The following is a 25,049-nucleotide window of genomic DNA, read 5'->3' on the forward strand; positions in this document are numbered from 1 at the left end:
CAACAAGCACACAAACAACGATTGTCTTAGCTCTTAAATCACTGGTGATGGGTCCTAGGACCATCAAAAATGCCTTCAGCACTTAACAAAAGGGTCCTCTTGATTTAGAGAAAATATTACTCTTTGTAGCATTAAACAACAAGCATACAAACAACGATTATCTTAGCTCTTAAATCACTGTGGATGGATCCTAGGACCATCAAAAATGCCTAGAGCTCTTGTTGTAAGGGTCCTCTTGATCATGAGGTGTTGACAGGAAATAATCATCCACTGATCGTGTAAGGGTTCTATGGTCGCCTTGACTCAGTATGTGTCAGATTGTATGCTTCTTTGTGCAATATCAGTTAGTGAGTGAGTTTGGTTTAACGCCGCTTTGAATGGTATTCCAGTTATATCGGTGTGTCAGCTTAATGTGGGAGGAAATCCTGAGGTTATGCAGGTCTCAGATGAGCACAGGTATGGTGCTGAGAAGCCCAGAAAAACAATCAGAGCGAACCAAGATTCGAACCCCTATGGCATGCCCAAGTGTTGCAACTCTACTCAGCGAATTGCGGCGCCTTAGATGATTCGGCACCCAGTACAATGTGATAGCAGGGGACACAACCAATGGCTTCACACATTGTACCATCTGGGGAAATCATCAATCTCTGCGCCTTGTTTCAATAAAAAACATCACTTGAACATAAGTAATATCTTAAATAAAAATGATGACTTGCAATAGTTCATGTGGAAATTGCATTTCATTTGGTAACATTGGAACTATTGTCATTGGCTATTTCAATGGCAAATGAAACACACAAGATTAGACCTTTGTTAACTAGGTACGAAAATACAAAATCAAACTCTATTAATGTGTATCAATTTAGATACTTGGTGCTGTCATTATCCTTCATGACAACATGGTCTAGTTTCCCTATGTTTCTAGTTATGGATAGCCATGATAGGTTGATATATACTAGGGGTCATGGGTGGTCCATGCAGTCTCCTATGGCACTGCTGTTACTTGTGCACAGTTATGTCCCTTGGGCGTTCCAGGAAACAGCTTCACCCTGATAATGTGTTAAGGACCTCACTCACACTCACTCACTCACTCACTCACTCATGGGTTTCACCAAAATGAGATGCATCTCTTGGGGCTTTCCTGCTACATCAAACTGATGATATGCCTAAAATACTATTCAGACTGGTGTTACACCAAACTCACTCAATGATTGTCGAGGATTTGAGGTTAACAAAGTTGAACTCCCCTATGGTAATTAACAATCATCATAATTATTTAATTTCAGGTATTTGACAGCTGTGGCTCCTTCCTGTCCTATGTGAACACCTCAGCTGACCCGCTGTACGGTCCCCAGGGTCTTGACATCACCAGCGATGGGCAGGTTGTTGTTGCAGACTCGGGCAACCATTGCATCAAGCTGTACAAGTACCTCCAGTAGGACCCTGGCCAACAAGACCTGGTCCAGGCCAGACTACCATAGATCTGACAGAACAGTAGGGATGCTCTAGCCTATCACATTCACCAACAGACTCACTAGATATGTCAAGGTCTACAAGCTTTCCACCATGCTGTGCCAGACTGTGTTAGGTGACTGAGCCTACAGACCTGGTTCAGAACCAGACTCCGAAGATATATCAAGGTCTACACGATTTCCAGCATGCTGTGCCAGACTGTTAGGTGACTGAACCTACAGACCTGGTTAAGTATCAGACTACTGTAGATCATGACTGAGCTGCAGTGCTGATGCCTGATGTCCAATGTGCAGTGCCAGATTGCAGGATATATGTGTAAACCTGCAAGGCTATCCAGTATGATCTGCCAGATGACAGAAACCAGCTTACCAAGTCTCGTTGCTGTTCATGTTGTAAACGATTGTCACAGGAGATGGTGTGGATGTTTTCTATGGAAAGAATGATTTTCTTGTGAATATATGGGCCTTGGGAACTAACTGGTATCATAGGAATCAGAAAGGACTACTAGAAATGAGGCCATCTTTATGCACACTAGGGTTGTAGTTAAAGGTCAAATTTTCTCCACATCACAAAATTTGGTAAGTTGTTATGACTGTACTGTGAGATCGATAGTGAAATTGGTACGATGGTATGAATGAACTGTCAGATCCATAGCAAATCAAGGTGATTCTACATGGTAAGAACAGGAATTGAGAAATACTTTTTCAGCAGTACATATACGAGTAATCATGCTATTGTTTAATTGACTCAGGTTCACTAAATAGGTTTTGTTTGAGTCTCTAGTTCTTCTTGTGATGGAATGCAGCCATGTCAAGTGTCAAGTTTTCATGGATGTATCATGGCCTTATTATCAAGATATGTAATCATATCAGTAGCAAGTGTATCTGGGTACAGCCTTAGGATGCCGGATGACCTTTTACAGTAGAGATGACCAAGTCTGTTCTTGACAACAGTATCTCAGTTTGAATTGGCATCTGTGTGGTAACCTAAGGATGACCATTATAACAATGTGATACCTTTTGGAACTTGATGATGTGACAGGAATTGTTCTTGGAGGATGTGCTTAGGAATGGAAGTGTTTGGAAGGACTGGTCTGTGAGTCTGCATATGGTGACTTGTAGACTTGAGTTGTGATGAAACCACAGAAGAAGCTTCATATAAAGACCAATCTGCTGCCAACACCACATATTGTTTCATGTGTACTGATAGACTTGTATGATGCATTATTTGCCAAGACTGGGATGAGAATGTAATCCCACATGATTCATATCTTCCTACTCTTGAGGCACTGTTGGAGGGTCTTGATGTCACCAAGCTACACTTATTCTAGACATGAGATAGTCATAGCCCTGAGGTTGCTCTGAGGATCAAGGGCACAGGTCTCCTGTTATGTGGTGGTTGTGCATCAAGGTTCTCATCATCAGAACCTGATGGTTATCTCATCTGTCCCAGAGATTCCTGGATGACTGGAGCCACCAGATCCAGCATGTATTAGCATCTTTCTGGGGACACTGCAGCCTCTCTCTCTTGACTCGTAGATTTACTAGGAACCACTTTAGGATCTCTTTGGGAACACTTAAGGATCTCTTTGGGAACACTGTGGGATCTCTTTGGGAATACTGTAGGATCTCTTTTGGAACACTGAAGGGTCTCCCAGGGATGACTGTAGGATCTCTTTGGGAACAATGCAGATCTCCCCAGGAACACTGTAGGATCACTATGGGAATATAACAGATCTAATAGGAAACACTTAGGATCTCCCCAGGAACACTCCAGGCACTCTGCAGAATCTTTTCATGAACAATTAAGGGTATCTTCGGGAACACTGCAAGATCTCTTCGGGAACCCTGCAAGAGCACTCTGGAAACATGATCTCCAGCAACACCCCACCTCTTCATGAACCTGTATTCTTTTGTTTGTAATCTAAAAGCTGTGTGAGCTACAATTGCCTTGTGGGCATACAGACTTCATACCAATTGGACAATGATATGATATGACATAATATTCTTCATAAAGACTGATCTTACCTTTGTGAATATGTCAGGTTAACTAGCATCAAGACAAATACTTCTAGTGCTGGAAATTTGGATCTCAATTCTGCAACTGCAGAAATCCTACTTTGACCTCATAGTATCAGTGACTGGGACCAAATCATTCAATCAGACCCCAGTTCCACACAGCGATCTTCGTGCTCGGATGATGGTGGATCTTATGACAGTGTACCGGGACAGTATCTCCAGGACAGTACCAGACAGTATCTCCGGGAACACTGTAAAATCTCTTCAGGAACCCTGCAAGACAATATGGCTTTGTGAAACTGGGCCGTGGATGCTGTTCCACGAAACAATTGTTGTTCCAATATGATCCATTCATAGACTTAAACACTAGCAGCACTTAGATCGATCGTTGGTATGGGGTCAAGATGAAACTTCAAGTTTCAATATGTTTCAAAATAGCTTTTCTTGTTACAGCAAAACCTTGGAAATTAAAAAAAAATGTATCTTGAAATTTGACATTTCTTCAAACTACTCTTTGTACATTTGCACATCATCAGGGCCCTATTTGATACCAATAAGGCCCCATGATGAGCATTTTCTAATTCAGCTCAGCTACATTCAGCGTAAGTGCCAGTGTCAGTGTATTTCACAAGGCTAAAGTTTAATGGGTACTTCTTGAACTGTTGCAGCCTGATGCCAAATGTGTGATGCAATTCCTTCTCATCTGCAGCAAATAATGATATTAGTGTACTCCTTTATTGTACTTTGTGTACATGCATCGTTGTACATTGCATACATTAATTCATTGATGTACATTGTATAAATACATTGTTATCCATTGCATACTAGTGGTGTTGTACATTGTATAGAATGCATTGTTGTACATTGTATAAATGCATTGTTGTATATGGTATAAATGCATTGTTGTACATTATATAAATGCATTGATGTACATTGTATACAAGTATTAACATACATTGTATTAATATGTTGTTATACCTTGTATACAAGCATTGTTGTACATTGTATAAATGCACTGTTGTACATTGTATACAAACATTAATGTACATTGTATAAATGCATTGTTGTACATTGTATACCAACATTAATGTACATTGTATAATGCATTGTTGTACATTGTATGCAAGCATTGATGTACATTGTATGAAAAAATTGTTATACTTTGTATGCAAGCATTGATGTACATTGTATACAAGCATTGTTCTACACTGTATACAAATGTTAGTGTACATTGTATAAATGCATTGTTGTACATTGTATACATGCATTGTTGTCAACAAGTGTGGATGTGTTGAGAAATCCTGTCAGTGCTTTCGCAATACCTAAGGCTACCAGTGATTCTGATGAACGATGTTGTAACGACAAAGCTATGCGGACAAAAATGAAAAAAGAACACAAAAATGTTTCAGTGTCGATTTGTAGTTTTGCCAGTTTCTTATGTCAGAACAGAAAACACCCACAGATCATATCACTTCTGACGCCTGTCAGCCTCAATGTATGATGCAATGGCAGGATGGAACAAGGGAGATAACTCTTAATTGAAGACCTGTCACGAGTTTAACAACTTTATTAGATATGCTTCCGAAAGCCATGCTAAATACAAGTGTGTATTGAGGAGGTTGCTTGGAAGGCCACATTCATAATAAATGGTTCATTCTTGTTATGAATTAGCCAGTGCTACCATACAGATTTCATCACATCTGCCTGATAGTTGTATGAAGGCTTTCATCACACAGAATATGGGACATACCTTCTTCAGTTCTTGTATAGGGTGAATGTTGTTGTTTTCAAAATTATGAAGTCATCAGAAAGCATATCTCATCAGTGATACACTAATGCAGACAGGTTACCAGATTCACAAGTTTCTTTATTGTGCTGTGTATGCTCGTCACAAGAGGCGACTAACGTGGTCCGGCTCGCTGACTTGGTTGATGCATGACATCGTATCCCAATTGCATGGATCGATGCTCATGATGTCAATCACTGTTTGTCTGGTCCAAACTTGATTATTTACAGATCTCCGTCATATGGCTGGAATATTGCTGAGTGCGACGTAAAACAACAAATAAACACACAAACAAACTCTTCATAAACTATCTAATTCGGTAAGTATTGGCATTTTACTAGTGCTTCAGTGAGTAATGACACAATGCTGGAATGGGAACAGAACAGTCTATATCTATTTATAATGAAAAAGATCAGATTTTTTTCTGCAAGTGTTATCTTATACTGTAGTTAATTTTGAGTTTAGAAATATACAAATTACCAAAGACAACAGTATGTTTGCTTCCATCAGCCCATGCAGGAAACACACTTTCCAAGCACTAGCACTAACATTTGTACATTCAAATTGCTCCTAAAGTATTTTAGTAATTGATACACATGTATTTGTGCCAAGTGCCTGTGATTCAGCCCACCATTGTAGACTCTGTTGACCGTATTTAAGCCAAGCAGATCTAGACAGCAATCTAGGATCTGGTACTTCTTAAGTATAGTCTAGTGTGAGATAATGAGTCCCACATGTCACTCATTAAAGGGACCATTCATTTATTATAGGGGGGAGGCATGAGCATGATAGGGGGGTGGGGGGCTGACAATTATGACTTGCTCAGAGGGAGGATTCAGTTAATAGATATGGAAATTGGGGGAGGTTTTGCGAATCAATTGAGTCCAATTTAGTTATTCATTTTTGATACAGTGGTCGTAGCAATGTGGTCAAGTTTTGGCACAATCACAACACTGGAAAATAGTCATAAAATTACCAACTTAGGGGATGACCATGAAAAAGTGAGTCAAATTTAACCACAACAGATTTCTCATTTATCAGGATGGACAGGTCATGTGACTGGATTATTGGGGAGGGTCACTGGAAATAGAATCGTGTTGGGTCACGAACATATTATTTTACAGCTAAAAATGAAATATATTGTGATTTTCATTTTACAAACTACTTTGGCTATTTGTAACTAAGCAAGGCCTTGAAAAAGGACTTCTTTTTTGTATCTGTGATATTTTTAGTATCTTCATGGCTGAAAAATCTTTGTTCAACCCCCAAAATAGATACAGTATTAGGCAAGCACTATATATGATTATTTCATCGACTTTTGACGGAAGATGGATTTATACAATAGGTGTTGTCCACGTGTGGGTTGTATATCGGTGTAAGTCGGGCCATGTATGAGCACGAACCAGCACTGACAAGCATTCGTGACCAACTCGTGTTATTCCGGGACAAGCCGAATATCTTCTTGCAGGTTACGGAAAGGGGCGAGTGGTGACGAATGCACTGACAAGAGACCTGGGTTTCTAGCGATGTGTTTTGACTGACCATGCTGAATTGTGATACAGTCTTGCTGAGTGTCCTGTTGAATGGTCTGTTGAATGTTCAAGTGTATGTGAAACATGTCAAGCTATGATGGCATATATGCAAGGAGGAGTACCTTTGAGGCTTGTGCTGAGATGCATGTCAACGGGATGAGCCAGATTTTTGTGCACTTGGTTTACGGATTTTGAAAAAATGTCTTGTAGGTTGGAAATAAATAAACTTAACAATTCATTGTCCAGAATCTTTTTTTTTATTCATCTTAAAGTTTTATTTGGAAATGTCAGGTCATTTAAAAAAATGTCAAGTTATTTTGGAAAAATGTTGTTTCAGTCCTATAATAATTCCCTGGATGAATTTTATTGTCAAAGTAATCTTTACTTTTGGCAGTATAAACACACCTTGTCATTCTGATTTTTTTTTTTCTGTATTTATATATTTTTGAAGTCGTAGGATCCGTAAATCTAAACTAATGAATGTAAGGCCTTGTTGATGTAGGCGTGCATGATGTGTCTACTGTATATGTGTTAAGTCAGTGTTATGAACACTGGGACTGACTTTATTTAGTTAACATCTGCTACCTTCCACACATTTAAAAAGTTGGATGAATTCATTGTTCCAAATTCCCAGCTTTGACTGAGATAAATAATCTATGAAATTAGTTTTTGAGGTCAGTTTGTTTCCATACTCATACCAAAAACATTCATTATCAAACTTTAAGTAAAAGATAAAAAATTTCAAACAAATGGACGCAAGAATCAGTCCGATCTGTTTTAGACTGGAGGCATGGGTGGTTCAGTGATTGCTCGGCAGAGTTGCATCCCTTTGCAGTGCCGATTGTCTGGTTGTGACATCAAACCCCCCATTTTCTTGGCTATGATGTTTGGTGTTGCAGCTCTCACACCCTGTGATATGAATGAAATAGTTTGAAGAAGCGTTCAAAAAAATGTTTGAATTTCTTGAACAGGTTGAAAACAGTCTGATTGTTCAGCATAGAAAAACAACATATTGCATGTACTGAAGTGAAGGTTTATCACAAAAATCATGCTTTGAGTAAAAAATGACATTTGTCTCTTATTTTATCTGGTCAGTATTTTGCTTACATAGATGTATTGCCGAATGTTAGAAAACAACATTTCTTTTTGGTCCTAGGTAAAAGACAGACACTGAATAGCTATTCATGTTTATGCCTTTGCTGTCAAGGTTACTAGCCCTGAATATGGATATTTATCAATAGGTTTCCCACACTGTTGCTATTCTGCAAAACACTTGAATCATTCCATTTTTGAAACATTTATTTCATATTACCTCTGTAAATGATATTATGTATATTCTGTGCCATATACACATGTTAAGTACTCAATATGTCTGAAACTGAATGTACCTATGCTTGACTTGTATTTACTGTTGTCATGGTAACAAGATGATCGTGTGATTGCCAGTGAAGATATCTGCACAATGTTGCATTGCTGATTAAATTAACCCATTGATGCTACATCGTGTTGTGTTTGTTTATGCAGGAACAAAATGAATATTGTTGAAGGATTGCCAAAGAGGTTTGTTGAATGAGACCCAACAATACAGCTGTGCCAGACATGGTACCTCTTAATGGGGTAAAGTTAACATAATATGAAACAAAATATTTTTCTCTTTTGACAAAAAAAACCCAGTTCAAACTAGTTATATGAATCTGCAAAATGAAAAAAAACAATGAAAAAGAAATGTTAGGTATCATGAATATTATATTTTATGAAGTTGTGTGCTCAGGGTTCACCATGAATTGTTTTCATTGTTGGCAGCAACGATGTCATGTCATGTGAGCTCATTTCTGGGTTTTTTTCCCTAGTGGTTAAAGCGTTCGCTCGTCACGCCAAAGACCCGGGTTCGATTCCCGACATGGGTACAATGCGCGAAGCCCATTTCTGGTGTCCCCCGCCGTGATATTGCTGGAATATTGCTAAAAGCGGCGTAAAACCATACTCACTCACTCACTCATTTCTGTTTTGGTCTTTTGACCAACACATTATTTGGAAATACTGTGTATTGCTTTTCCTAAGTTACACTTTATCATGGTTGTAGAATGGCCAAATAACAAAGGCAACATCAAGAAAATGTATACACTTGTGTGTGCACTTTCAATGTAACAATCGCCTTCAGTACAGCTGTGGCCACTTGAACAACCTCCTGTAGCATTACTGGTGTCCAGACATGCAGAGAAGCATTCGTAAAATCTACTGCATTCACCATTCGAGTGTCATTTAGTTTGTTTGCTTGTTTATCGCCGCACTCAGCAATATTCCAGCTATATGACGGCGGTCTGTAACTTATAGAGTCTCGAGTCCAGTGATTGACATCATGAGCATCGATCCACGCAATAGTGATACGATGACATGCACCAACCAAGTCACCGAGTGACCAGTGTTATTTATATGCCTCAAAATAGGATTTGAAAGATGCTTTCTTCACTTTGTTAGTTTGTTTAACGCCGCACCTTTCTTCACTAAACATCGTCTATAGACAATGCTATTAATAAGCACTTAACCACTATGTAAAGGAAGAATCGATATATGTAAACAGGTAAACAAGAAACAAGTCTTTGAAAGGTCGATGGAAATGGAGGTAGATACGCCATATCTAACTTTCGCAAACACGCATACTTAAATACATTGTGCACTATTGATTGGTGGTTTGCACACTGTACCGTCATAAAATGAAAAACAGGCCCCGTGGGGAACCGTGTTACAACTGGCACCAGCAACCCATACAGGTCGTAAGAGGCGACTAACGGGATCGGGTGGTCAGGCTCGCTGACTTGGTTGATGCCTGTCACCGTATTCGTAGAACGATGATCATGATGTCGATCATTGGATTGTCTGGTCCAGACTCGATTATAACAGGCAGGGCACAATTCCGTTGAACACAGCGCTGCTTGAAACAAACACACAAACACACATTATCGATCATTGGTTTATCTCGATAATTTACAATGCGGCGTCAACAACAAACAAATTAAATCGAGAAACAGCGAGTTGTACCACGAAGTCCATAAGTATCACTTCTATGGAATCCTGGGCCCACTTGCACAAAGCGATCTTAGCGCTAAGATGATCGTAACTCCCGTACTTTAACATAGCCTTACAATACATGGAGCGCTAAGATCGCTTTGTGCAAGTTGGCCCTGGGCCCCGTTCCACAAAGCGATCTTAGCGCTAAGATGATCGCACCTCTCATACTTTAACACAGGCTTACGACAATCGTAGCACTAAGATCGCTTTGTGCTCGACTGTTTCACAGACCAATCTTAGCGCTGAGGTGATCTTTAGTCTATGTTAAAGCAGGAAGATGTATTTGCACTCCTTGACTACAGAATGTATGTTACGACAGTTGTTGCCCGTAAACGGCTTTGTGGAACGGAACAAAGTAATTTAAACAAAACTGTAATCTTCTGCGTTGTATGTCAATGATCAATCCAACGATGACACCAGAAAAATAACAGGAGCTGTGGGGTAGCTTTGACAATGTGGTTGAAGTGTTCGGTCGTCACGCCGAAGCGCCGATTCCAAATACGGGCACTCTCAACACAAAGTCACTTCATACAACACAACAAACATGCAGACAGTGGAGCCTGGCTCCATACGTACACCTAGGGCACAGTCCCACAAATCCATTTTAGACCTACGATTTGTGTATCTTCCACACATCAACTTGTGATTTTACGAAACGGGTGTCAGAATCCTTGTCTTTCCCGAGGGTAATTTGTCAATTCTTACACGAGTTTCGCAAATCAGTATGACACACATGTTCGTATAATAAGCTCTATTTATTACCCATAAGGTTAAAAATAACCGTAGAATCGTATGTACACTAGTGCATATATCACTCCCAACCCACAAGTGTATTGTTTACAATCTTCAACTATGGCGTCGTTTCTAGTGTGACGTCATTCCTACCTTACCACAATAAATTTCGAAAACCGTCAACAATACTGTCGGATAACGTAAACATTACACTGGTGCGCATAAAGTGATATTTGCACGAGTGCGTATGCGATTTTTATGAACTCGGTTATTTCTAATACTATGGGTAATAAATGGTTATAACACGATAATGACAAGTTTGTCCTCGAGATGGTCGCAAGGTCATATGATGCGAAATAGTAGAAGAAGTAATAGAGCGAGTGACTGAGTGAGTATGGTTTTACGCCGCTTTTAGAAATATTCCAGCAATATCAAGGCGGAGGACACCAGAAATGGGATTCACAGATTGTACCCATGTCGGGAATCGAACCTGGGTCTTCGGCGTGACGAGCGAACGCTTTAACCACTAACCGACCGCCCCAGGAAGTAACAACACGGGCTGTCAAATACCTATTGCCATGGAATAGTTACACATACGTCGTTGCATAATCTATTTCGGCTTCTGTATCACGTTAAATATACGTATGTCACTTTGTAACCCAAAACAAATGTTTCGTCATAAAATAATTACAGGAAGCAATTTTTAAAGATTGCCATTTCATATCGAAACATTTTGCTTGAGGTGCTTGATGTTCCACGTGTACACATAATAGGTGAGGTGAAATGGGATTGACGTGGCGTTCATGATTATTGCACTTATATCACGTGCACGCACGTCTGTGTGTATGTGTGTGTGTGTGTGTGTGTGTGTGTGTGCTTCAACGTGTCCGGACTTTTGTCGGGTTTTATAGAGCTAGTCCATACGTACTTGAACAAGTGAGGTGAGGTTTTACGCCGCTTTTAGCAATATTCCAGCAATATTACGGCGGGGGACACCAGAAATGGACTTCACACATTGTACCAATGTCAGGAATCGAACCCGGGTCTTCGGCGTGACGAGCGAACCACTTTAACCACTTGGCTACCCGACCGCCCCCTTGAACAAGGATACTGACTTCGAGCCGACCTGTCCTTTTTTATGCTGCTATTGTTTTATGACGAGCGCCAGGCAGGGTTATAACAAGTACCATCTTTTAACGCCTTTTTATATGACTTGGTCGTGTATCGAACCACCGACCTTCCGCTCTCCGAGCAGACGTTCTGTCCATCAGACCACGGAGATGGTTGTATACATATTCAAGTCTGAGTAAGTGCTGAGTCAGGTGTTTAAACACATGGAATTTTAAAAGTGAAAGCCTGATAGGTTGCCGATTCAAGTCTTCACAGCGAATTGCGGCACCTATTATATAGTTATGTAATTGTGTCAAAAGTGTAGAGACACTTTCCGGAAAATATTACTTTCTCTACTCCCATGAATATCAATTTAGTATTCATTTCTCACAAAGCTATGTTAAATTCCTGGATAACAAACCCTAAAGTAATTTCCAAACAACTAACTAAAGAGAAATAAAATGTTTAATAACACAATCTGTACATATTGCAGTCAATAGAGATTCACAAGTTTACCAAGCATACGTCATCAACATCACGTGCTCATTACCACACATACATCACAGTTGGCGGAGACGGACACATTCAGAACATCGGCTACCACCATATACACCAGGCCGACGAAAATACCGATGTATTCCGAATGAGACAGTTGCATATCAGCAAATATTTACACAAGCCATAAAATAAAAACAGCTTAAAATAGAATAAACTGGAAGCCACTTGGAAACTTTGTGCACATAAGAACAATTCCACTGATTGGTTGGTATACGTAAATATTTTTAAACATCAAACGCTACATTCGTTCCATGTCGCCTCTTTCCGTAACCTGCAAAGACAATTCGGCTTGTTCCGGAATGGCACGAGAGGTCACGAATGCTAACGACAGCTACGAACTACGTTAATATCATACTCTTCTGACAACACAATATTTGCAAGGGTTTTGCGACTAAAACATACAAATGCACACGGGACGTCTTAATACACATGCATAGTCTTTGGGCTATCATCACTAGAAGACACTCATGCTTACACAAGAACTTAGAAACTTTTTATACACAGGTTAGCTATGTTTATGTGAGAGCATTTTCATAGATTTTAAAATAGTCCAAAATTCTTAAATTGCATTTAAAAATAACAAAATAAATCATTCAAAATATGTTAACATTTCATTTATAGCAAAGAGATGTGATATTTATATTTTATCATTTGTTGCTTAACAAAGCCCAGGTACAAGGGTATGTATCCTGCTAGAATGGAGATACATCGAGGATGGTCCACGGAAAGTTAACGTCGCTTTATTGACATACGCTAGGGTTTTAGCGTTTCTATTGAACCCAAGTTCATGTACATCTATAAAATTAGAGAAATTTTGAGAAATATTCAAATAACATACACATTTCTAATTTTTTTCACATCATTGGTATGCCCTATAAAGTCCATCCTGAATCCATCCTGCGAATTTATTCATATCTTTAGTAATATGTATAATCCGAAATGCGGTATTCATATAGATCGTTTGAGATTATGATTAGGCAATACAAGTTCGATATATCGCCAAGCAACTGTATCTTTATTTTGAGTACACTATTATTCCGCGTCATGGTCAAGACGTTGAATACTGACACGTGTGGCGGGCAGAGAGACGTGACATCAACACCATCATTCTACGGCAATCCCCAATTGTATTCTATTAATGCTGAGTACCCTATGTGAAGATCTGACGTCAACGACCATTAATATTGCGTGTCCATGATAATCGCGATCTTATGATTACTCCCAGGGGAGCTGAGAATGGATATTGAGTGTATACTGATCCAGTGACCAGTGTTATAAGGTATAAGCGCTGAGACCATGCTTATGTATTTAGGGCAGCACAATATAAATGGATTATAATCATTATTATTATTATTAAAAAATATTATTATTATTATTATGAAACTCATTGATGAACAAGCATTGTAAACATAATATCGATGGGCAGATTGAAGTAACGGACACTTAAAGACAGACATCGACGTTATCATAATCACAAGAGAAGCAGATTTTCGATGAGCGCGGCCGTTCTTTTGTATCTGGCTGTCTTATGAGTTCTTTCCAGAAGCGTATCCTCGACGTCTTGCCAGGGGTCGACATTCAAATCCAACTAGTCTCCAGCTCATTTTGGACTAGTACTAAATGTAACATAAAAGATCTTCGGAGAAATCAACTAGTCCCTGAAGATTTTCACTAGTCTTGGACTAACGGACTAGAGGCCGCGTGTCTATCGCTGGTTGCTGAAAGACACACCTACAGGTTTTTGGTAGAATCGGTAGCGTCGTTGTATCCAAAAAGGCTCACGCCGAAAAAATGGCGATGATGAGGGACACACAGACGGAAATCATGTTCACACGTGACCCGGAAATGATTGTCGTACTTGCAGCTCACAAGAACCATGTCGTTTTCGAATAGAGACATTCGAGATCACATCCCTTTTGTTTTGAATAGACAGATTCATGTCTGGTCCCGGCACGTGGTAGTGTCTTCCCGTATAAGGTAATAATCAGATGTCACGTGGTGACCCAACAGACACACAGACGGGGATATAGATTCTGCTACAAATGGCTTGTCTCCATGGCCGTGATCGCCATATTGGTTTTACGTTTGAGGGACAACCTCCTAAGCACTTTGCCGCGTCTGATTTCGTTAACAAGATTGTCAACAATCTTCTTCTTCTCATCCACTGAACCATCCCGTGTACCACCTGCAAGATTCAAGTTTGACATTTTAACAACACAAACAAGATGGGTACATTTTGACGTGTAACAGGAAAATAAAACGTTGAAGGAATAAATGACTTTCAGGATTTTATGTCATGTCAAATGAGATTTTTTAAAAAATGGAAGAATATGTACTAATGGATGAGGATGACTATCACAAATGCAACGGGGAGTGAATGAGTTAATATTTCTGCGTATATGAGTTTAAGCCCGGAACACGTGGTTGACAACATGAACAATGACAATCAGTCACACATTGTGACCAGCCGCTTCCCATTGTAGTCGACTCTTATGATATGAAAAGGGTACTCAGACTTATTCTGCCCTGGAATCCGAATGGGGTCAAATGAAACAAAACATGGACTCAAAAAAAGATATTTTTCTCCGATTTTCTCTGGTATAAATCAATGGATATTATGTCAATGAACAATCTCGAGCTACTTCCAGTATTATTTTGCGTGTCTTAACATGCTATAACTTTGTACTATGACGCCTCTCTTGCCGATCTTATTTCGCAGAAATAATGAGAATACAAGCAACATAATCATTTCCATTATCACAAAAAATCTCAGAAAAAAGCAGAGTTAATTCCAACCTCATCATGAGCATGTGTTTATGAATCACAATCAAACAGTGATGATACCAGGGGTTTGCGAACAGGTGGGCGTATCCAACCCCACTTGTGGCACCCGTCACAAACACGTGCAAAGGCAAGACAAGTAGTTGTACATAGTATTCAGTCGAAGATTATTTTCTGATTAATGAAAAAATAATAAGAAAGAATTTATTGAAGGACAACGTGAACCCACTTCTCCTTCTGTCGACCAGATCCTGCTGAGCCTTCTTCCTCTTCTCCGCCCTCTCTGCCTGCAACTTCCTCGTCTCCAGCTCCTGTATAAATAAGCATAGAAGTGAGGGAGAGAGAAGGATTTTATGCCGCTTCTTTAAACACTGCAGTACATCATGGCAAAGGGCTATCATTGAGGCCATATTTAATGTACATCGAAAATTTGAGCAGGAACCCTGGGAGATGAGCGAACACATCAGCCCCGAAGAAGGTTTTCACATCGCGGCCCCATCCCAAGGTTGACATGTTCCAAGTTTCATTGACATATTATCCTTCTTGGGTTATGAATAAAACGAACTTCCTCAAATTATAATACTCGAGGATGACCTTTACCTTTGACAAGGCTGGTCAACGAGTCAAAACACCATCCCAGGGCTATAATGGAGATGTAAACAACATGATGTCCCCGGGATGTCCAAATTCAGAAAGAGGTGAGGTGAGGTGAGGTGAAATTGGGTTTAACGTCGCGTCCAAGATTATTGCACTTATATAGCGACGTGCATGCACGTGTATGTGTGTGTGTGGCTGCTTGTACTAGTCCGGACTGATGCCGATTTATAGTGCTAGCTCACTGAGATACCATGCCGCAGTTGAACATGAATACCCCACTCAGACACAGTATACTGACTCCGAGCCGACCAGTCCTTGTTTTAGCCCCTTAATGCCGAGCGCCAGACAGGGTAACAACAAGTACAATCTTTTAACGTCTTTTTGTATGACGCGGCCCGGGATCGAACCCTGGACCTTCCGCTCTCCGGGCGGACGCTCTACCACAAGACCATGGAGGCGGTCAATTCAGAAAGAAAACCTTAAAGCATCCCCAGTTAGATGAGGCTGTGTAACATGTTTAAGGACAATTCAGCCGTGGTGACCCACCTGCTCCGTCTGCTTGACCATGTCGCAGAACTCGCGGAAGGATTCCAGGAATTCGTCCAGGTGAAACGTCTTTTCGTTTTCACAAAAGTGGTTGGCCAACCTCCCTGATAGTTTAGTGAGGCGTTCCAAGCCCTCTTCCACATCACCCAGGTCCGAATCGGACTCCTGTGCAACACGGAAAGAATGGGGTTCGTTAGTTGTTTCTTCATCAGCAGAATGCACAGACTAAACAAGAAAGGGACTACATGTTTGACCGACAACCAATGTCGTCCTAAACTGGGAAATTAGTTTTAACAGAATGTTTAACTTCGTTGTGACGTTTTCAACACACAAGCTGGGGAGCTTCTGTATATACAGTAAACTACGGTTATAGCGAACTCAAATGGACCACTAATTTTAGTTAGTTATAACCGTAGTTCGTTATAAACTTATATACAACATCTATACAGCACATGACCGGTACAGGTACAGATCGCAAAACAATGTAAAAACCGATTTATAATGAATAATACAGTTAGTATCTTCCATTCCAAACCATTTGTTGTTAATTGAGTTGACATACATATCAGTATCAGGGGTGACATACAAGGGTGGGGATTACAGGTAAGAATATTATAGTCCCCGGCAACCTATGCACGTACAAGATGAATAAATGGATCGGGTGGTCAGACTTGGTGGCTTGGTTGATTGCATGTTATCGATTTCCAAATTCCTTGGATCGATGCTCGTGATCTCAACTGAATTATTTGGTCCAGAATCTCTTAGTTTCTAGGTTTGTCAGCACCATACCCGTGACAGTGGTATCTAAACACATTATCCAATGAAGACGTAAGGTGATTATCATAGCCTATTGTAGATATTGTAGGCTGATATCTGAACCTTAATAACTGACCTCCAGAAAAGCTTTGAACTTGGACTTGATCTCTTCGTCCACATCTTCCAGTTGGCTCTGTAGCTTCTTAACATTGACCTTGACCTGGTTGAACTCTGACCTTATGGTGGTAAGACTGAACCTGGATAATTTTAATACAAAACACCAGCTTTAGTAGAATAAAATACATTCAAGATGTAGAAGCGATTGAAGTGGTTGTACACTAACATAGGCAGAAAAAGACTTTTACAGTCTCTGTCCCCCCTTCGCTGCAAGTTATTTGTACAATTTGGTCATTCTCATTCAAATCAAATCTTAAATATTTGGACTTTTCGCGCATACATGTATTTACTTTTGCACAGAATGTCTCCAAGAGGCCTACGGTGGAGCAAATAATATGGGCTCTCACCACCAACATTGACCATTGATTCTAATTTCAGTAACCTCGGAGGACCAATGGCTTCCAGCAGCAGGGCCTGTCAGCAATATACCCCTTATCAAGGGATTCAGTTAAGGGCTAGACGTCTACGATGAAGGTGCATTCTGGACTTCCCTCAAACAAGAAGCGGACACCTGGCATAACATCTTCCCAAATCACTGGACGTCTATACTTATATCTTCCCTTACGTCGGGAAGACGTGGAAACTGGACTTCTATAGTCACTTAACACCTTTTTCTCGCGAAGTTGTGGAAACTGGACTTCTATAGTCACTTAACACCCTTGTCTCGCGAAGACGTGGAAACTGGACTTCTATAGTCACTTAACACCCTTGTCTCGGGAAGTAGTGGAAACGGGACTTCTATAGTCACTTTACTCCCTTGTCTCGCGAAGTCTAGGAAACTGAACTTCTATAGTCAGATAACTCCCTTGCCTTGGAAAGATGGTTCTATAGCTGAAATGTTCAAAGCGGTGTTGAAGCCAACTCACTCTGGTTTTTGTAATTACCTTGAACTTTTCTGTAGATTCTCAAGTAAATCATCCACAAACTTTAGCGCGTCTTTGTTTTTCTGCTCCACCTCCTCCACGATGAAATGTAGCAACGTCATCCGCGGAACGTGCGACTTCGTCATCACCAACTTGTTGAGGGAACTGATGCGGAAGGCAACGGCGTTGCCCGAGTTGCTCTTCTGTTAACATAATAAAGTATATTTAATTTACTATTTTCGAAATGTACATGTATAAAAAATACAACACAAAATTGAAAATAATATTTCAACGTAAGTCCCAAACCCATTATTCTTTCAGTGTCAAACTACTTTGGTAAACTACATGTTTTTTCTTGTGTCTTTTTTCAAATAAATTCATTTTCAATATAGGTTAGGGTCCCATACAATCTCAGGGTGTTACAACATTCACGGCATTGTGATCCAAATATGTAAACTCTTGGGCAAAAGAAAGTTTGAATACACTTGAAGATTTGAATTCACCAAACCTTATCAAAACGTTACTATGTTGCAAACAGTCGTCGAGACCTGGAACGTAAGGCCCAAAACCAAACTATGATACAAGTATCAACCACATCACCATCGAATAACCATTTCTTGTTTGTTTCATGTTAGCCACCATCGAATATAGGTGTATACTTTCTTTTGCACGATAGTTAATATATCCATATACACCTACAAGTAGATGTTGGTGTATTTTCATATTCAGTGGCAACCTATTGTGGCATACCTACATACATACACATGCACACACTCACATACACACAAGTATACGGGTAATGTATATAAATAAACAATATCCACGGTACATACACGGCATATTTGTTTTGCACTAATTAAATGGCTAAATATATCTCTATCAAGTGTTTGCCTGAAAACCAGAATTTATTAAAGTTATCATATTGCAGCCGGTATAGGCTAAACACTTTGTTGCATTGTAATATATATACTACTCAAAAGAAGTTACAGAACACGCGGTTCTTTCATGTGACTATTGTTAATGTGTCATGGCATTCGCGATTCTTTCATGTGACTATAGTTAATGTGTCATGGCATTCGCGATTTTTTCATGTGACTATAGTTAATGTGTCATGGCATTCACGATTCTTTCAAGTGACTACAATCATGTGTCATGGCATTCGGGATTCTTTCATGTGACTAAAGTTATTGTGTCATGGCATTCGCGATTTTTTCATGTGACTATCGTTATTGTGTCATGGCTTTAGCGATTCTTTCATGTGACTATAGTTATTGTGTCATGCCATTCACGATTCTTTCATGTGACTATAGTTATTGTGTCATGGCATTCGCGATTCTTTCATGTGACTATAGTTATTGTGTCATGGCATTCGCGATTTTTTCATGTGACTATCGTTATTGTGTCATGGCTTTAGCGATTCTTTCATGTGACTATAGTTATTGTGTCATGGCATTCGCGATTCTTTCATGTGACTATAGGTAATTTGTCATGTCAGTAAAACTCATTTGAGTAGCATAAATTGCAAACTGTTTCTTTAGGTAACCTACATTGTTGATGAAGTTGCCAGCGTGGAGGACGTAACGAAGGAAGCTCTTGAGTGACTTGTTGTCGATGAGGCTGCGGCAGATGGAGTTGAGAAGCTGGATGTTGGGCCTGATGCTGCCCAGGTGGGAGTTAAAGTCCGCCTTGAGTAGCATCCCCTCTACGCGCACCTTGTAGTCAGACACGTGCACCAGCTGGTGGAAGAACTTCTCAGCACTGCCAAGACGTGTAGTGTCGCCCTCGAAATGCTGGATCGTGTCAATCTGGCGCACAGAGGTAAGCACAGTTATTTGAATTTCAAACTCAAATTTATTGTATAAAAGTTTTGTTTGCTGGATGCTTGACTCACCACTCAGCAATATTCAAGCTATATGACATAAATAAACTGTAAATAATCGAGTCTGGACCAGACAATCTTGTGATTCACATCATCAGCATCGATATACGCAATTGGGATACGATGACATGCATGAACCAAGTCAGCGAATCCGACCCCTATCCCGTTAGTCGCTTTTACGAGATTGGGTTGCTGAAGCCTATTCAAATATTTATTGCATGTAAGTTCATACTATACAGTGTAGTATCATTTTACAAACCGCCTCCGTGGTCTAGTGGTAGAGCGTCCGCCCGGAGAGCGGAAGGTCCGGGGTTCGATCCCCGGACGTGTCATACCAAAAGACGTTAAAAGATGGTACTTCTTGTTACCCTGTCTGGCGCTCGGCATTAAGGGGCTAAAACAAGGACTGGTCGCCTCGGAGTCAGTATACTGTGTCTGAATGGGGTATTCATGGTATCTCAGTGAGCTAGCACTATAAATCGGCATCAGTCCGGACTAGTACAAGCAGCCACACAAACACACACACACGTACATGCACGTCGCTATATAAGTGCAATAATCTTTGACGCGACGTTAAACCCCATTTCACTCATATGTTTCATTGAAGTACAGCTACTGGCTGCATAACCTTACGATTGAAATCGTGACTATAATAACTATACAAGTCACATCCATGACAATTTCCCCATTAAGATATGTTTTAAAATACATATTCAATACATTGATCGTACTTCAAACGACCCACTTCTCAAACTGTGAGGCATCGATGTTCATTGCTTTCAGAAGGATTGGTACGTTTCAACTGTATTGGCGTCCATGGTGGGCATGAACTCTTAGCAATGAACACTCTTTAACATTAACGATATTAAGACCATTTCTGTTACAAAACGTTTATGACTCCTACAAGGTTTGAACTATCATCTCACCTCATCCTGAGACGGGAATATTTTCAGCAGACCTTTAAGTTTCTCAGACCCAAACGCTCGAGCGTCACATTTCTTGATGAGATCAATAATGGCGTCGTTGGACTTCCGGAACTGCTTGAGGAATATGTTGACGTTCATACTTCTTTTAGGATCAAGGAGAGTTATCTGCAGACAGGTAAATGTCATTGTACTTAATATCCGCCAAACTCAAACAACATTTGCAGCAGAATATAACTGAAGGATTATAGCCAACTAAAGACGCAGTTGGAAGTAAGTACCTCTGTGCTTGTGGACGGCCGTCTCATGATGACCTTGTCCTCCGGCTTGACGTCAGAGGTCGAGTTTTGCGAGGTGAAGGTCTTCTGTGCAAACAGTTCCTCAAGCTTGCTGTATTCTACAGGGACCTGGTCCTTCATCTTGGACACATCGCCCCAGATGCTGGTCTCTGTGAACATGGGTAAGTTCCAGAGGTTACTTAAACACGCCTGGGCATTAAAGGTCTATACATGATTGTTTATAATAATCTCATCCACATGAAAAAGAACAAGGTGAACGGAAGCAACACAAAATCGAACCAAAATGTACGAGGCATTATTAAATAAAACAGGATACACCAAGCCCTGCCCAGCTGGTAGCATCCGTCAAACTCAAGGTCACAATGCAGATGAAGACAGTCGCCGAAACACTGCTAGACCCGTGAAGATCCGGGGTAGAATAGGTCTTCAGCAACCCATGCTTGCCGTAAAAGGCGTCTATGCTTGTCGTCAGAGGCGACTAACGGGATCAGGTGGTCAGGCTCGCTGACTTAATTGATGCATGTCATCGATCCCAATTGCGTGGATCGATGCTCATGATGTCAGTGACTGGATTGTCTTGTCAAGGCTCGATTATTTACAGACCACCGTCATATAGCTGGAATATTGCTGAGTGCGGCGTTAAACAACAAACCAAAACCAACGAAATACTGCTAACTAAAGGTCCAAAACATAACCTTGTTACCAGTATCAAATAACCTTTTCGTGTTTGTTTTATATTTAACCACCATCAAACATAGGTGTACACTTTCTTTTGCCCGGATATTTATATATGACGTGTTTAAACTCAGCTATGCTTGATGTGTATTTTATACTTATTTTAATAACAATATCTTCATTAAACATTAACAGAACATGAACCTACTTGATACATTTGTTGGAGCCAACTTGTTCCAGGCTAGCGTCTTCATCTTGCACTGCGGTTCAGGGGTTTTGATGAGGTCTACTTGAGGGATTGGAGCAAGATTCTGTCGGGATACATTTGACGCGGGTAGAGGTGGAGGAACTCCTGGCATCCCCGGGGGTGGTGGCGGTGCAGGTGGGCCGCCTGGAGGGGGTGGGGGAGGAGGGGCACCCCCTGGGAGAGGAGGAGGAGGAGGCGCCCCTCCAGGTGGTGGAGGTGGAGGTGGAGGGGGTGGTGCACCTCCTGGCGGTGGGGGTGGAGGTGGAGGTGGGGGTGCACCTCCCGGTGGTGGTGGTGGAGGTGGTGGGGGTATTCCTCCAGGAGGTGGAGGCGGGGGAGGTATTCCCCCAGGAGGTGGGGGAGAGGCCGGTGGGGGTCCGGCCTGGCTGTCGACATGCTGTTGTCTGAGTATTGCACTTCTCCGCTGGAGGCCTCTTGATGAGATTACTTCCTCTGTCTGTACCTCCCTGTCACATTTCTTGCCTGCGGACTTGAGCGTCCCTCCTGCCAACAGACGCTCGGCCTCTACAGCATTCTCAACAGCCTGGTTAACCAGCTTCTCCGCAAGGATCCACGTGGCCTCGCTGTCGAGCAACAACGGGAGATAACTTGTCTACAACTACATTGGGGCAATCATCCGGAACTAAACAACAGCAACTGAGATAAACGGTAACTATTATAACAAATAGGGTACTCATCTATGTAACATCGAACACTATTGAGCATTTCAGAAGAACAGGCACCTTACAGATATAACCGAACGATCGATTCTTGTATGTTCGTGTGCGTGCATGCGTGCGTGCGTGCGTGCGTGCGTGCGTGCGTGTTTGTTCGGGGGATACTGGGATTGTTTCTCTGAAAGGTGGAGCTTAACAATTTTGTTTTGTTTTCAGGACATCCAGCATGTCCGGCAAACCGGGAAAAACACCTATTTTCATATGGAACATGTATGCTCTCCAAATGATAGTCTAAGATTAAAGATGTATAAATCAGTCAAACGGCTCACATAACATATCATAGCCATCATCATCATCATCATCATCATTCTGGTCATACCTTTGTGCGGATGTGTGGTCTATCTGGTATAGGCTGTACAGGATTGCGAGGAGGGAGGCACCGAGGGGCGTGTCTTGCACCTGCATAAATAGGTGACCAAAAAAAAGTAAATTTACGAAAATAATTACTTTGAAATTTGAGGATATTACATTTGAACTGACATCCTTAAATCATTTAGAGGCATGTACATATCGGTCGACGTCAACAGAGACTCAGGGCATTCCTGGGCGGAATAGGCTCCTAGGCCCCTTTACTTGTTGTGATGGACACCAAATGGGGATCGGGTGGTCCCTTCGTGTGTCTCAACGTACGAGAGTACAGGGTGGAGAGTTACCCATGATATCATCTACTGGTTTGCTTTGTTTGTTGGTTGTTTTACGCCGCATCCAGCAATTGTCCAGCTAAATGACGACAGCCTGTAAATAATCGAGTCTGGATCAGACAAGCCAGTGATTGATATTGTGAGCATCGGTCCACAACATCCGGGTACGATGACATGTAATCAGCCAAGTCATCGAGCCTGACCACCCGATCCATGTTGTCGTCTCTTACAACCAAGGGAGCAATTCTAACCCGAAATCCTCGCGGGTGTCTGCTGTGTTTCCTGATCCAGACTCAATTATTGCCACGTGGCAGTGACAGCTATATTATTGCTGACAGCGGCGTAGAATATCATTCAGTCATAGTCCTGTATGTACGTTAAGTAATGGTCATAATCTGAGCCAAAAACATAAATACTTATACTTATACATAAACATAATTCCGGAAAGCAGGCGAAGATGCTAATTTTATTTCTGAAACTTCTGTCTTTGTTTGTAAGCATTATCCACAAAACCAATCTTTCCTGAATGTTTTATGAGAGCGATGGTGTGGAAGCCACTTCTTTGAACAGAGAAGCACAGTGTTATACTTGTCTTTGAAGGCGTCAGCGACATTAGATATCGTGAATTATTCATGTCAGATCGACTATCCTCAGTATTACATGCCTATTATACAGTCGGTTTTAAGTCAAAGAAACTGATGGACGAACTTATTGAACGGATGCTTCAGCGGTATGATGGATTTGGTAATGAACCGATCCTAAAACAGTGTTAAAGTTGTCTGTCGGGGTTTTGTTGTTTGTACGGGGGAGGATGGTGGGGGAGAGGGGACTGACCTTATTATAGATGGCCTTGAACAGGTCGTCGTGCTTGCTGAGGTCGACAGTGGTGTTGTTCATCTCCTCAAGGGCTTCGGAGTCCGCGGTCAACTCCTCCTCAAACACGTCACACTGCACGTGGAGGTCCTCGTCCTCATCGGCGCGGATGGTGTTGATGACGTCGAGGATGTTGAGGGCTGAGGTGGATATTCAAACACTTTAAACAACATCCAAATAAGATGGCTTTAGGATTTCTCTAATATTGAAACCGTCATAGTACGACCTGTAATCCGTGTCAGAGGTGACCATGGCTATCATGAGATAACTGACGCTGAGGGTTTCTAAACAAGGAAGATGTAGTGAGACAATCACACGTACTAAGCGTGTCTCATGATTAGGTGTATTAATACACGAGAGAGATACCCTAGATGTTATCTCTAGTCATGCGGAACAGAGCAAGTGTGCACGTAGAAATGTCGTGTTTAGGTAGGTTGTTGTTGTTGTTTAACGCCGCACTCAGCAATATTCAAGCTATATGACGGCGGTCTGTACATAACCGTGGTCAGTACCAGACAATCCAGTGATTGACATCATGAGCATCATCGATCCACGCAATTGGGATACGATGACATGCATCAACCAAGTCAGCAAGCCTGACCACCCGATCCCGTTAGTCGCCTCTTACGACAAGCATAGTCGTCTTTTACAAGCATGAGTTGCTGAAGACCTATTCCACCCCATCTTCCCGAGGCAAGGGCGTTAATTGACTATAAACGTCCAGCTCCCACTTTTGTAGTCAGTTAACGCCCTATCCTCGGGAAGATGATTTTACCC

The 25,049-nt window shown here is 41.2% G+C and overlaps 2 protein-coding genes across 5 annotated transcripts in view; one reads left to right on the forward strand and one right to left on the reverse strand.

The window, feature by feature from the left end:
• The window catches only part of LOC124144207 (tripartite motif-containing protein 2-like), a 70,846-nt gene extending 62,538 nt beyond the window's left edge, over positions 1 to 8,308 (forward strand). For all 4 annotated transcript variants that reach the window (XM_046513502.2, XM_046513501.2, XM_046513500.2 and 1 more), the window contains exon 3: positions 1,287 to 8,308. In XM_046513502.2, the coding sequence (XP_046369458.2) occupies positions 1,287 to 1,439 (153 nt within the window). In that variant the 3' untranslated portion in view covers positions 1,440 to 8,308. The remainder of the gene's footprint in view (positions 1 to 1,286) is intronic.
• Positions 8,309 to 12,171: 3,863 nt separating this feature from the next.
• The window catches only part of LOC124144208 (inverted formin-2-like), a 57,546-nt gene continuing 44,668 nt past the window's right edge, over positions 12,172 to 25,049 (reverse strand). The window contains exons 6-16 of the mRNA XM_046513503.2: positions 24,234 to 24,412; positions 23,078 to 23,157; positions 21,983 to 22,605; positions 21,082 to 21,248; positions 20,804 to 20,968; positions 19,546 to 19,803; positions 18,020 to 18,201; positions 17,095 to 17,215; positions 16,203 to 16,367; positions 15,289 to 15,370; positions 12,172 to 14,463 (exon numbers count right to left, since the gene is read on the reverse strand). Coding sequence (XP_046369459.2) covers positions 14,315 to 14,463; positions 15,289 to 15,370; positions 16,203 to 16,367; positions 17,095 to 17,215; positions 18,020 to 18,201; positions 19,546 to 19,803; positions 20,804 to 20,968; positions 21,082 to 21,248; positions 21,983 to 22,605; positions 23,078 to 23,157; positions 24,234 to 24,412 — 2,171 coding nt within the window. The 3' untranslated portion in view covers positions 12,172 to 14,314. The remainder of the gene's footprint in view (positions 14,464 to 15,288; positions 15,371 to 16,202; positions 16,368 to 17,094; positions 17,216 to 18,019; positions 18,202 to 19,545; positions 19,804 to 20,803; positions 20,969 to 21,081; positions 21,249 to 21,982; positions 22,606 to 23,077; positions 23,158 to 24,233; positions 24,413 to 25,049) is intronic.

This window comes from Haliotis rufescens, unplaced genomic scaffold, assembly GCF_023055435.1.
Source record: "Haliotis rufescens isolate VD_foot unplaced genomic scaffold, xgHalRufe1.0.p SCAF_7, whole genome shotgun sequence".
Classification (NCBI taxonomy): domain Eukaryota; kingdom Metazoa; phylum Mollusca; class Gastropoda; order Lepetellida; family Haliotidae; genus Haliotis; species Haliotis rufescens.